The sequence below is a fragment of the Etheostoma cragini genome, chromosome 17 (assembly GCF_013103735.1).
Source record: "Etheostoma cragini isolate CJK2018 chromosome 17, CSU_Ecrag_1.0, whole genome shotgun sequence".
In the NCBI taxonomy this organism is placed as follows: domain Eukaryota; kingdom Metazoa; phylum Chordata; class Actinopteri; order Perciformes; family Percidae; genus Etheostoma; species Etheostoma cragini.
Genome location: NC_048423.1, coordinates 9,123,449 through 9,138,488, shown reverse-complemented (window position 1 = coordinate 9,138,488; position 15,040 = coordinate 9,123,449). Strand labels below are relative to the sequence as shown.

Here is a 15,040-nt window from a genome sequence, read left to right as displayed (position 1 = left end):
ACATGCACACGCGCGTGCACACAGTTGACAGGCGAATCCGGGGTTGATTGATGCAAGTAATTTTTTTCTTCTGTGTTCCAGAGTAAAAAATTTTGCCACAGTGTAAACACAACGTTGTTCTGTAAAGCACGAACTAGGCCTACTTTTTCTGTCAAGCGTTGCAGGTCAATTAATTGTTACTTTGGATAACATTTTATTGGATTTAAACAAATAGCCTCAAGGACGTTGCTGAGTAAAAACTGCCGTGTCAGACGAAAATATAATCTTGATAATGATCAAAAATCATTTCAGGATTTTAAAGACATATGTTACCCCGAATATCCTAATGAACAATGAGCTTAAATCGTCCCTGTAGTCACTCTCCGTCGGCGCGTTTGCCTGATGCGCAGCGCCTCCCCAACTGGTCCCTCACTTTGACAAATTCCTGGATGTGAGCGGGTCTGCTGACTGAATGGCTTCTTGATCGTAAAGATGATACCCTGAATGTTTTAGAAGTTGACTCATCTTTTTTTCCTGCTGGTAGAATATCAGTTTGGAGGAACACAATGGGACTGTGGTCATTTTTGAGTTTTTCCCTTTTGGCTTTCGTATTTCTGTATCCCTTCCACCCCAAGTTTGTAGCTCAAGCGGAATTAAGTTATTCCAGAGCAAACGGCAGATTTCATTACGTTAATGTAACGCCGCTGGAGGCACGTGTAATCCGAGAATCAACGGTGGTCAAAGTCGACAATAGCTCAAAAGTTTTAAGCGCTTTTAAATTGGAAGTAGCCGGTGCTTCTAACCCGAACAATGGCACGCAAGAGGAGAAAAAAACGCAGAGTGGACTTGGAAAAGAGGCACTGTTTGGCAACAAAACGGCACCAAACTGTCGTAATCGTCTCAAAATACCTGGTAAAAAGTGTGGTAAAATATCAGAGGACAGCCAAAGGCGACCTACAGCGAATATATTGTTAGAAAACACATTTCCTGACTCAAGAAATAGGGTAAAGAGGAGTGCTGGTACAACAAATACCGAACATGTGGAAAGGAGTATAAGTGAAGATGTTCAGTCAAGACAGAGGTTTGTGGAGACTGTCCAAGGTGGTTCCAACTCGAGACCCGAGTACCGGCGCACTGGGGAGGAAGCCAGAGGGTCTAACCCGAGGCAGAGTGAGCCGCACCTCGACACTTCCACTTTTGCTCTATCGGGAGACTCGGCGCACAACCAGGCGATGGTGCACTGGTCCGGACACAACAGCAGCGTGAGTTTCAGTTTTATAAAAACACTGCTTGGTAATTTGATGAAGGTTTTAGAGTGCACGTCATTTCCACACACACTGATTGCATTGCAAATTATGTTTTCTCTCTAAAATTCACATTTTACATGTTTTAATAGATTTACATGAATCTGTAATTTTGTTTTTACGCACAGCTGTTTCTTCGCGCAGAAGGGGAATTCCTACCTACGAACTAATTCTTTCAGTCTAACATAGGCTTGAATTGAGCTGTGCATTTTATCTTTTTACATTCCTGATAATTTATGTTTGCCATTGCCTAGATAGAGGTTGTTACTGTAAGCGGATTGCGCGCCTGTTTGCGTGGACGCCTGATGGATATGTCCACTTGCAGGATTCCCTCTCGCTTAAAAAAAAGTACAATACAACTACAATAATTTATTCCAACAACTTTCACCTGAACTTTAAATTAACAGTTAACCCCGCATGTACATTTATGTGAGACTGATCTATGGGAAAGCGCAAGTATTTTGGCAGCAATCACAACTCATACATTATTTATGAAATAATCAAGTAATATTTCGCTCAGGAAGGTGCAGTGGCTACAATTAATAGGGATTGTGTGCAACCTGGACCTTAATGTGACGCTGAAGAGACACAATATGACCTTTTGGCAAATGAACCATGTGTTTGTCGTTGACATTTGACTTGCACTTTGTTGGTAGTTGTCTAATTGCCTGCATGAATACAGCACTGCAATATGTTTGTTGTTGAAATCTTGCCAAGCTTTGCACTTCAAAACAGGTTGATGGGATTGTGCACACCTTTAATGGATGACAACACATTGCAACAACCACCCAGATCACCCCCACCCTCACTAACACACATACACACATACACACACGCACTCACACCATTTTACCATCACAAAGAAAAAGCCATGGAGATTGTATCTCTTACTTTACATATACAGCAGGAAAACATGTTTGCAAGCTCCAGCATTTATCTGGAACAAAGATCTTACAAGTACAAACTGCCTCATACAAAAGAAAAGAGCTACTCTGCCTTTTTTACTGCAGGTAATATAGATCACCTCAATTTGCTAGGCAAAAGGGTGTGGTGCGGCAACATAAATCTGGCAGCACATCAAAGATTTGTCCCAGAAACACTATAAATGTTATTCACGCATTATCCAAAAATGCATATCTTTTACTGGATAGTTTATATATTTCCACCTTCATTTGTATTTTCTTATCTGGTAAATATTCCTTTTGGTGATATATGTCATAACTTTAGAGGCATCACAGACTTTGGCCTAATGATGCATTGCTGTGGACAGTCTCTGGATATAAATCACATATGCACCTAAATCAGTCTGATTTTGTCAGTTGTATTTTGAAATATGTTGTTGGTTTGAGATGTCTTCACCAACGATGGCCTTTTGTACTGCAGGACACTGTTTACTGCATCATCACTGATGGGCTTGTCACTGCAGCCAGTGAACGTTTGAGATTTATACAGTCTGAACCCCTGTCTGTGGTCCCAAAAGTACGAGTGGAAGAGCAGAGTTTAAATTGATGGCATTTTATGACTGGATGTTAGAGCTCAGGCTTTATTAGATGTAAATGACTGATAATAAATCAAATCTTAAAGGGACATTTGAAGGAAAATGACTTCATTCCCCTGGTCTAGGGTGGTTCTATCAAATATTCACTTTAAGACTTTTCCTGTGATCTGGCCAAGATGTAAACTCCTATAGGGAGTGAAATTGAGAAAGATGTAGATGGTGATGGTGAAAGCGCCAAGGGCGGGATCTTCAGAGTTCAGATTTGATAAAGAATTTCATCGTATAAAACCTCAAATCTGTCCTTTAAATCAGTCCTCCCACTATTATTTGATTTCTGTGATTGTCTGAGACATCAAAGCCTGGAGTCTATAGCTCTCTGGTCTCTGACTTTGAGAGAGATAACATTAATTGGACTCAACCATGGGAATAAAACATATACTGCACAGATTCCTTTTTAAATTCACGCTTCTTACATGTAGTATTGATTGACTGTGCATGCTTCTTGCTTTTTAAATCTGCCCAGAATGTGAATAGGGATGGAGATAGAAAGATTCATGGTTCATAATCATGTGTGCCATAAATATGAGCAAAGATAGAAATTGAACTAATTCAAATATACTGATAAATTCACTTGGCAGGGATGTCCTTTATGGAAAATCAATATTTCAGCATTTTTGCCTCACATGAGTGTTCAAGCTGTGATATGTCTATGTTGGTAATCTTTTTTAACAGCCATTGCAGCACACTCTACACTCAAGGGATGCAGAGCCCTCCCCCCGAAGGCAAAAGTCTTAGTGTGCAAGCCAGCTGGTGATCAGGGAGTTATTGGCAGCCAAATGATTTTAGACTCCTGATTGACCATTTTTGCAAGCTCCTCACAGACAGCTGACCAAACTAGGACACTGTGTTGAAGCTGAAGACACTTAATGAGCGTCTTTATTGACATTCCCCAACCCCCACCCCCCTGATCTTCGGCTGCAGAAATACATGTTGGTGTAAATAAGGCTGAATATGTGTCTGGTCATCTTCACTGGCCTGCTATTAGAAACTTGCTCAGGGAGGAGCTGGACATTGATGAGGCCAGCTGTTCTTCTTGGCTAAGGAGTGGATCTTGTTGTTTTGTAATGTTTTGTATGAGGTGGTGAGAGTCAAACCAATCTGTCAGCTCTGTAACATCGTCTTTTTCTGTTGCGTTTGACTGGGAATCAGACGGGCCTCCTGGGCTGCGTTGTTTGCGTGCTTGATCAGAACGAAGCAGTTATTGTTGCACATAATCTCATCGGTATAATAGACAATAAAAAAAGGAAATGGCACGGCCCTGGGGGACACTTGTGTTTAAAACTGGTTCATTAGATAGACAGCCATTCCATTTAACATGCTGGAGCTGGTTGCAAAGAAACTCCTTGATCCATAAAATCAAATGGAATGGGTTCCCAATTCACAAATGCATTTGACCAGAGTTTGTTGGTGTTACAGGATGATGAAAGTGCAATCAAATGCTTCATGTTCGGCTTTAACGAAGGGAAAACTTTCAACGTGGTTTTGTTTTGTAATAATTTCCCACATTTCTCTTTTACATTCCTCACATAATTGCATTTTCCTGGTTTTGCAGTTATAGTTTGGTGTAAAATCCATTTAGATAAAAGTTCAGTCAAAGGGGGCTGATATGTGACCTTGTAAAGCCTTTTGTTCATGCACTTTTCATCATCCTCTGCCCCCCTGGTTGCTAGCCGATCCATACTACGATTGATGAAAATCAAAAGTGGTTCATGTTTTATCCTTTCAGTACGGACTGTTTCCTACTATGATACATTTTGGATTAGCCAATACTGCAGCACCTCAGCATTTGGACTTTTTTTAAATTTAAGCTAAGCCTTTCCTAGAGGTTTTTTATATATAATTGTTAATACACCATGGTATCAAGTTTCAGATTTCTTTACTAAATGTGGATTTTAAAGTAGTAGCCAATGAATAAAACAAAAACAAAGGTAATTTTCTTTCTACAAGCCATTTTTATCCTCCACCTGCTTGTCCCTTGAGGTGTCAGCACCATAAGTCTGTTCATTAATCCAGCCCGTCTCAAGCCTTTAGGGGTGCACTGTCCACTGACGTGATTGTAAGATGCTGATAGAAACGGCAGCAATCCTGCGTGCCATGTTAGAGGTAGACTGCTGGTCACAACAGCAAAAACAATTTCTCAGAAGCCTGGATGGGCAATTTCTAAATATGTTAGGAGAAGAAAACAGTATTTCCTATAGTTTTTTGTGTCAGTTTTATTTTATGATGCACAGGATACAAGTGTTACCCTCTCTATAGTAATAATTCAGTGAAATTCCAGTTTTTAACTGACATGCATGTGTGACTTTTTTTCCCCCCATGAATCATTTGTGCTTGGGGACCATAATGCAGCACATCAACAGAGCCTCTCAGCACTTCCTCGGCACTTAGACTGTAGTTTTGGCTCACAAAGTGCATTTTAAGCAGCAGATAAAGGTCTGCCACCAGTTGTATGTTCAAGCACGCTGTCGTTGCTTGATTCCTATCTGCCTCTCTGTCGGTCCCAGTCTTTCTCTCACTGTTTAACACATGCACATACACACACTTATATATCAATTTTAATCAACAGGGACAAAGCGGGTGCTGAATAATATCTGACAGGTTTGCATGTGATTAATTATTTTAATAACTGTCACTGTGTGGTAGACACATACTATAGCTGTGATTAGGTTTTGAAAACAAATTTATGCATTTTGTGATTGGAAAAATGATACAATTCAAATTGGGAGAAAGACCTCTTTATTAATTATCACAGAGATGGAGTTAATACAAACTGTGGCACTTTACATGTATTAAATAATTTTTTTCTTCTAAAGGTCATTGCTAAATTTGTTTTGTTCTTTAGTTTCATCATTCCTAATATCAGGCCAACCAAGTGATTCCAGTTTGGTAGTCTATATCCACAGCGTTCCACTTCTCGGATTGATCCGTTGCCTTGGGCTTCCTTTGTGTTGGCATTTGAAACTCTGATCAATTTATGTGGTCTTTTGTCACCCTTTTCCCAGATCTCTGCAAGGTACATCCAGACAGCTAGCTAGACCATCTGTTCGATCTGAGTTTTCTGTGCATGAATAAAACAACTTTTGAATTTGCACGTTCTACCAAAACAAGTTCCTTCCTGAGGCTATTTGTAGCCGCACTGTGGCTTTTCCCGGTTCTTAGCACCGCCCAAGATGATTGTGATTGGTTTAAAGAAATGCCAATAAATCAGAGCATGTTTTTCTCCCATCCCAAAATGCTGTGTGGACTACCCAGACCCTCCTTCGCAGCGCGGTGGAGGAAGGTCTGGCAAAGCAAAACTACCAGTTTGGTTACATTATGCCTTGAGATTCACAGTGTGTTCATCTTGCCTGAAGCAACACAACAGTTACTATCATGTTAAAAGATGACAGGGATTGCTCAGGTGGCAGTCAGCTTATATAAATGTTTGACTTGGCAGTTTACAGTGACAGAAATGTATTAGTTGCATGAGGAAATGCATCTTCCTCTCTAGTGGGATAGAATGGATCCAAGCTAACGCATCACAAACACACACACACACACACACACACACACACACACACACACACACACACACACACACAATCAATAGAGATGATGGAAAACTTTCTAACACAAAAGGACACATTTAGAAAATAGAATACTCATTCAATGGGTATCCTGGAACACATCCTTTGAAATGTTTTTGCTTTCAACAAAACAAAAATTTGGAGTTATGGTAAAAATCAGGAGCTATATAAATTGACAAAAGAATATGGACAAAATGATGGCAGTAATTCAGAAATTATGACAAAATATTCATCAGCAGGGAAGACTTGACAGAAACTACACATCATTCACATGAGTTATTGATTGTATTGGAGCAGATGGGAATTTACATCAATAAGAATTTTGTTAGACTATAAATTATTTAAACAACTAAGAATTGAATTTGAAATAACATCTAATTGTATTCTTTGCTTTTCTACTTGACAAGCTCAGATAGTTCAATAGTGCTCTTCACCATGTTTAAATGACTTTGATTATATTCCCACTCATTTATTTATTTCTTTGCTCTGTGCTCTTATTTCTTTACAGTAAATGGCTCAGTTTTCCTCACGGCGGTTATTGAAATTGAAATTTCATCATATATGATGTTGTTTTTGGTTGTACTTCTGTTGCCTTTCTTCTCCCAAACAATGGCCCTGACTGGAAACGTATTACAAAGTGTAGATAGCCTATTGCAGCTGTCAAAATCTAAACTAGGTGTGACATACTGTATACATGGATAAACCAGTCTCTGAAATGCATATGTTAGAAAATTGGTATAGCTTTATGTCGATTTTATTGTGACCAAACGAACTAAGAAAAAAGCAAACAAATCAATAGCTCAAAATGTCTCATTATACACAATTTTGGTCAAAGGTTATCCAATATTAACCTAGTGTGAGCCACATTATCAAGTGGCCGATTCCCTGAACTGTTCCTCTAACTTTCTATCAGGGGAGAGTGAGATCAACCAAATTGTTCAAAAAGTAGTCCAAAACAAATTTTCCCTTCCCAAATGGCTGGAAACTATCCAGTGTGGCAACACTGACACCCTCCAATTCAACCACTTTTTGTGATTTCAGTTCAGTCCCAGAACAACAGTGATTGGTTGTCTGGGAAAGATGTTCCCTTTGAGTAAAATCTTGGCAGCATTTATGTTTCCTTCTAAATGTAACTGGCTAAACAAATGTTTAGTATATAAACTTAATGTCTAGGATGAATAGATACTCAAATCTGAACTTTGACTTAACCTGAAAGAGCAGGCAGTATCTACCGATACACATTGTGAAAAATGCAAATCAGTGACAAGGGGATGCAAAACAGGGATATACGGGATACATTTAGCTCATGATCTGAGTCTCACAGCACTTTTGGCAGTGAAAGGGTTCGTTTTAGGTGGAGGGCTTCTCTTTTCCAAAATCTCAATTTGGACCCAATGCCGCCTTTGGCTCCAGCTCAGCCCCCTGTGGGCAGAAGCCAAGCCATTAAGAGCCAAAAGTTATGAAGGAACATAATAGACTGGAAGAAATGTCTGAATGGGGTTACATTGCTCAGAGTTCGCCAAAATGCAAACTAGTGTTTAAAATGATCACAAATCAGATCATTTTCCATAGATGTTGTATTGTTTTATTTCACCTTGGTACATTTCTCTGTTGTAGTCCATAGCTTAATGAATAACATAGGATTACACGCAAAAATAAGTAAATGTAGTCATGCTACAACCTCTGAATAATAAATATGACCAAACAAGCGCAGAACAAAAAAAAAAACTTTAGAGAAAAATGCTAATGTATTTTTGGCTCTCCACACTGCTTACAATGCATCAAATTAATTTTAAATTGCATTGGGGTGTGCCTATAACTTTGTGAAATGAGTCAAAACATTTAAAATGACTTTCAAAATTTCCTTTTGATTTGCCCTTGTCCTGCTGCCTTCCTTTTTTTTCACCAAACCACAAACCACAGTGCGTTGTGCTGCAACATCATCATCAAAACACAAAAGGAAAAACAGAGTGCTGTGTATATTTCTATACCTAGTCCATTAAACGTAGTTCATGCTTTTTTTAAGGTAATGAAGCAGACCAATCACAATTTTTTTATTCCACAAACGGCAAACAGCACAGTTTATTGTGTATTGTTGTTAGCAGCAGAGAGCTATAACACAAACTCTGCTCATAATAGGGCTGTTCATAGTGAAACCCTTTTCTCTTCAGCCCATTTCATTAATTCCCAACCATAATGGACTGAATTGATTGCAGCAACCTGCATTAGGTCTATGTGACCGAAGCTCAGAAGTCATGAGGATAAGCAAACATACAAGACAGCAGACTAATGCACAATGGAGCTTTTGCTGGGGTTTACTTGATGAAAGCAGCATCCCCAGAGTATGTTTTCACCCTTAAATGTGCAAACAATCAATTTGGTCCACAGATAAGATGAGGACAGAGTAAGGCCTCCCTTCCACCGCACCATTCCTTTTAAAAGACTCCTGTCTTTTCTGCTAAGTGCTCTACTTTAGAGACGTCCTCACAGAGCCACAATCAAGATGTTGTGTTTTTATCCCTCCACCCACTTGCAATGCATCTTGATTTTGCCCTCGTCGCTGTCAAGAGAATTTATGCAAATTTGCAACCAATACTGTATTTCTTTTCTCTGCAGGTGTTTGCATCAGATAATTTCTAATTGATGCATGAATACATTCATCTTTAATATTATGAGAGGGAAAAGAAGTTACATTTTATGTCTTCTGTTTTGGATGAGTTCTGACACAAAAGTTTTGAGCTCATTTTGATACACAGATTACTTTCTACACTTTCATGTTTGTTTGCGGCCCAACAAAGGACATTCACAAATATTGTTTCTTGTGTTTGGCCGGTGATCTTTTCCCTTCATATCACAAATAATTAAAAGTGATAGTCCAAAACAGACCAAAGATGTTGTCAGCGTGTGTAGGAGATTAATTAGCTAGTTGACTTGAAAAAGAACAGTGTTTGTCAAATTGCTCAAATGACTCTTAATGAAGTTGAGAATGTAATGAGCTTAACAACAAATGAAGCCAGTTTTATTTTTGTGTCCTCAGGATAGCATCTGCATGAACAGGCCAGTGAATGGCAGTGTAGTGAGGTGAACAATGGAGTCCCAGCTTGCTCTTCTCAAGTTGATATGCCAGCTTTTTGTTTCTGATAATGGCCAGGATACATTAGGGTGCTCCCATGGCTCTGCATTAGTTTGTAGACTTGGTTCTTCCCACTACGTTTTTCAACCCACTTCCTTTTCTAAACCACTTTTTCTGCTTCTGATTCAAAGCAGTAAATGCAAAGAGTCAATTTGCGGGTGCTAAATGCGGTGTTACAAATTTGGTAAAAGCTTGGCATCACCCCAACCTGGCCTACTACAGTCCATTTGCTCTACAAAAATATTTTTTTTTGGTTTAGAGTTTTTTATTCTTTAGGAATCTACCTATTGTGATCATCTACGGTGGCCCTAAAGTGCAAACCACGACAGCAAATCACACAACACAACAACATATTTGATGTTTTAGTTCTTTTGTCATTTGGAAAAATGACAGACACCTCAATTTCATTTATTCCTTATGTGAGTACTATAAAGGCACAAGATCGTCCATTACGGTGTACATAAACTGTTGGTGTGTGTTGCATGCTTCAGTTGGCCCAACGACTGAATGCATGTTTTAGTAAACTTGCCAGTGAAGCCAACAGACTGATCGTTTTTTAATTACTTCTTTTAGGTGGGTAAATGTCACTGAAGCAACTTTACATGTATTTTAGTAATCTAGTAAGGCTGTCTATTGTGTTTTAATAAGTATTAGGCTTTGCTAAATTACTAAGCAAAAACTGTGCATAACTTGTTTGCTAACATCAAGTCCCTGGGGAATGATTGTCAAAGGTAAATGTTGATTTTGTTCAGAAGTGTCAAATTGTAATTATGTAAGTGATTATTGGTCTGACTGTTTAGCTTAAGCTATGCTAGCAGGAGCTGTCACTTGTTGCGGTAGCTGTAATGGACCAGAGAGGGGAGAAAGTATGTTTGGAGTGGCAAGTTTACTCGATTATTCATTCAGACTTTGGGCCAACTGAAGAATGCAGCACAAACCAACAGTACTCTGTAACAACAGATTATCTCGTGCCTTTATACTCACATAAGGAAAACAATAAATGGGGGGTCTCTATGCGCTGAAATATGTGCCAACAGAAACAGAATTTGAATCATTGAAATTTGATTTTGAATTACTAAACTTGAATAATTGCTTTGATTGCTTTTCACGTCTATATGCTCTTCCTTCATCCTTCAAGTACCCAGATGTCTGTCACGGTAACTTGAAATTCAATTATGTGAACGAATTTGAATTGTGACAACTGAATGGGAAGATATAGAGAGAGTTTAATTTTCATTGATGATCATATTTTATTGGATTTCACTTGCAAACAAATACATTTAATTTCAAACTATACTATTCAGATTCAGTTTTTCAATGTAATGATTCAAATTAAACAATACAATTTTAAATTATGTGATTCAAATTCAGTTTTTCAATACAATTATTCAAGTAGAGCAATTCAAATCTGAATTATTCAAAAACAGTTTCTGTTGGCAAATATTTTAGCCCATAGTTATTTGTCATTTTTGCAAATGTGCAAAAAAAATAATACATAAAAATAAAAAATAACGGTGTAAAATACCCCAAAAATACACCATTTGCCATACAATCAAGCAGGAAAATGATCAGTGTCTAATACGTACTACCCTTTCCTTTTCACTCACCAATGTTGTCGTGTTGTGCTGAATAGTTCTCGTGTTGTGGTGAATAGCTGTCGTGTTGTGGTGAATAGCTGTCGTGTTGTGGTGAATAGTTGTCCTGTTGTGGTAAATATCTGTCGTGTTGTGGTGAATATCTGTTGTGTTGTGGTGAATAGTTGTCGTGTTGTGCTGAATAGTTCTCGTGTTGTGGTGAATAGTTGTCGTGTTGTGGTGAATAGTTGTCCTGTTGTGGTGAATATCTGTCGTGTTGTGGTGAATAGTTGTCCTGTTGTGGTGAATAGCTGTCGTGTTGTGGTGAATATCTGTCGTGTTGTGGTGAATAGTTGTCCTGTTGTGGTGAATAGTTGTCCTGTTGTGGTGAATAGTTGTCCTGTTGTGGTGAATAGCTGTCCTGTTGTGGTGAATATCTGTCGTGTTGTGGTGAATAGTTGTCCTGCTGAGGTGAATAGCTGTTGTGTTGTGGTGAATAGTTGTCCTGCTGAGGTGAATAGCTGTTGTGTTGTGTTGAATAGCAAGGTACTAACTGTGTCTGTCTGCCGTTTGACCTTTTTATCTGAAAACAGCTGTGTGTTGCAGCCGGAAATTACGCTATAAGAGCAGTGAAAGTGAACTAAAACTGCAAAGTTGTTTACAAAACAGCTAAATAATTTTTCGTTTTGTAACTTCTATGTTGTATGTTGTAAAATATGTTTTTAGTCATAGTGAAGCATTTTTTGGTTAAGTAAAGTTATTATTGTCATAACTATTATTAATTATATAACTTGTACAGTATATTATCATCTTCATGGCCTGACTCTCTAGTTATAAAACAGAAAAACACAAAAATATTCCCTTACTGTACACAGCCCAGGTGTCTGCACTCAAGGCTTGTCAGATTATGTTTTTTTCAATCTTTTGACAGATTTGAAACCCACCTTTACTTTGTTTATCAAATTTGATGAGGTCACAAAAACTGAACCCCAGAGAGTTGCCGAGAAATATGGCATATTTGGGTAAAAGCCAGCTATTGAAAGCTATTTAAGACATGATGTTATTAGTGTTGACATATCTCAGCAGCATTTTGATGTTGTGGTGTGGTTGGACTCAGAGGAGGTAAATAGACAAGAGTAACTCCCGGGAGATGGCTCTGTGTATAGATGTGTTTATCCTACGGTACAGTATACACAACATTATGTGTATTCATGAGAATGTAAATTTGAATCATTTTAGCGATGCACTTTTCACTGGGTGCTGAAGGTAAATAAAATATAGATATGTGTTAATGCATGAGCCGTCAGCCATGTTATTACAAAGAGCCTTACATCACTCACTGTTATTAACTTTGGAGGTCCCTTGGAAATTAATTTAGATCCTTCACTTGGCCCCTCCGGTTAGGTTCAAAAACACTGCCAGATCTACATGAAAGTGGCTGTATTTCTTACACTTCTAAAGATTGCTCCTACTTCCTGTTGTGTGTACCTCCTGAAAAGGAAAGCAACAAGAATCTGGAGGTGTGATTTTTAGAGAAAGGGTCCCTTTTTTCCCTTGACTACCCAATTAAACAGAAATAGTTTTTGAGGGGTGGCGTGTTAATGATGCTTCACTGGGGCAACAGGTTCCATTTGGAGCATAATGTTAAAAAAGCACAATAAAACTGATGTGCTGCAAGTCTATTTCATTTTATTAATAGCTATATTGCAGTAAAGTACACAGAAATGATTCATACCTAAATTGTGAGCTGTGTAGAAAACCTTCTGCCCACCAACATGGTGTTGAGATGCCTCTCACGTCCCACTGAAGCACTTTTAAAAACGAATGAAGGATTTCTCTTTTAAAACGAAAAAAGAGGGATGTGGAATTTGTAACGTTTTTTTGCGTGAATGTGCAATATATGTGTACGCTGCATGCTTTTAGAAATGTAGCGTGCAGGTCTGTGAGTGGGCGGGGCATTGGAATTAAGGCAATACATTATATCAGATTGATTTAGTGGCTCTAACACTTTGTTGCCATAGTTATTCAGCCACCTGAAAGAGTTAATATACCTTTACATGGCCAAATTGCATGTGCAGGTTTCTTGTGAAGTATGCGGGTTACATGAAAAGAGACAGCAAAAAAGTAACTGGTTAGCCTGTTTTTAAAGGTAATAAAGAAAAAGAAACAAAGACCAAAAAAGATTTAAAGAATAACAGAAAGAAAGCAAGAAGGAAAGAAAATAAGGAAGCAAAGAAGGAAAAGCAAGCAACAAGAATAGAATATTAGGATAAAAGGATGACTAAACCCTACTCCTTGGAGGGGGAGGGCCAATCGGAAAAATGATTGGTTGACTATCCTGGGGCAAAACTCTCTTTGCTCACATCAATAAAACATAAACATAAATAAATGCACTGCTTTTGGCCTTCTAGGGTCCTTACTTAATTTCATGTATGCAAGTGAGCGATGATACGCATGGAAAATTGTATTCACCTAGAAGGCTCAAAATAATTCTGTGAGCCATTTTGTGTTTGTTTGTTCCCAGTATTTACATAAATGCAGGGCTGCAGCATAAACTCTTAGAATATGTGTTTAATGCTACTTAATTTACCGGGTTCTCATAGCTCTCCCTCCTCATTTATTATTTTTTATTCATGTATAGTAGCTCCCTATTGACCTGAGCCACAGATGCACAGCTATCAATAATGTTGAAGACGTGTCTCCAGTGATGTACTCTTGATTTATCCACTTTGGGACAAATCATCCAAACAGTCATCTGCCTGGCTAGTCGGTTGGTCCCTGAGGTAGATCGTCACTGACCCAATTTAAAGGGTCAGCTTTTGTTAATGAGCCGACCACACAAACACGTTTAAGATGGAGTTCCTAATGACAATTGCAGATTTGTTGCTGAGAGACTTTTTGTCATCAAATTTTGCCATTTTGGGCTATTTTTAGACACCGTTTAAACTAAATGTCATCAACTAAATTTGTAAGCATTTGATTAAATTGTATCCATGTGCAAGATGGTGCAAGTGATTGAAGCCCATTAAACTGTGAACAGTTAATCGTTGTTCACTCAGTTAATTTCCAATTTGCAGTGCTGGATATTTGAATCCCTTTGGTTGGGATGAACCGCATCTAGTTTGACACTGATAAAATCAATTCCAGATTTAATTTACCTCGTCGTATTTATAATGTCTCATGACACAGTCGTTGTTAGCAAAAAAGAACTAAAGAGTCAAACGATCAACAGTTTGGCAGAGTTTTTCTCTCGTATCTATTTTTCAAAGCAGGCAATTAGGCCTAACATCAGAGTCACTTAACTAAGTCTGTACTCCAAATTGATTCAGACTCCAGCGTTGGACCTTGCAGACATGGTGCATTTAGTTATGCAAATGCTTATCTCTCTGTGTGATTGGTTAATTAACCTGTAATGCAGATAGTCCCAGCCATGCACATTGGTCGTTTGATGGCTAAATTGTGGGTCAATTGGGTTTTTAACATTTTCAAAGCAGGCTTAGAGGCACGTCTTTTGTTTCTCCAAGTCTTGTGTGGCTTCTCTCGGTTTAATGACTCGTTCCGTGGGTCCCATGAGGTTAATGTGTTTAAACTCACTGTAATTGAGCCTTTGACCTATCTTTCAAGCTTTTTTAAAAAACTCACCGTGTTCCTGCTCCTTGATTTTTATTATATATCATTCCTTCTCCCTCCCTCCATGCCCTGCCCTAAACTCTCTACCCCACTGCCCCTTTCTCTCCTGAGCGATAAACATCCCCATGGCAAGTCATTTATAATGCCATTGGAGTGACAATAATTTGTTTGCACACCATTTCACTCTGCCCTCTGCGCCTTGGCAGGCTTTTATGGGCCACATTTTTGTTTCCTCAGAGAACATGCAAAAGCATTTAGCCAAAAGTGGAACTGGACATCTTCTAATGAGTAAAATG

The 15,040-nt window shown here is 38.6% G+C and overlaps 1 protein-coding gene across 2 annotated transcripts in view; it reads left to right on the top strand.

Annotated features, from left to right (window-relative positions):
* Positions 1 to 379: 379 nt before the first annotated feature.
* The window catches only part of sorcs3b (sortilin related VPS10 domain containing receptor 3b), a 39,525-nt gene continuing 24,864 nt past the window's right edge, over positions 380 to 15,040 (top strand). For both annotated transcript variants that reach the window (XM_034898696.1, XM_034898695.1), the window contains exon 1: positions 380 to 1,241. In XM_034898696.1, the coding sequence (XP_034754587.1) occupies positions 546 to 1,241 (696 nt within the window). In that variant the 5' untranslated portion in view covers positions 380 to 545. The remainder of the gene's footprint in view (positions 1,242 to 15,040) is intronic.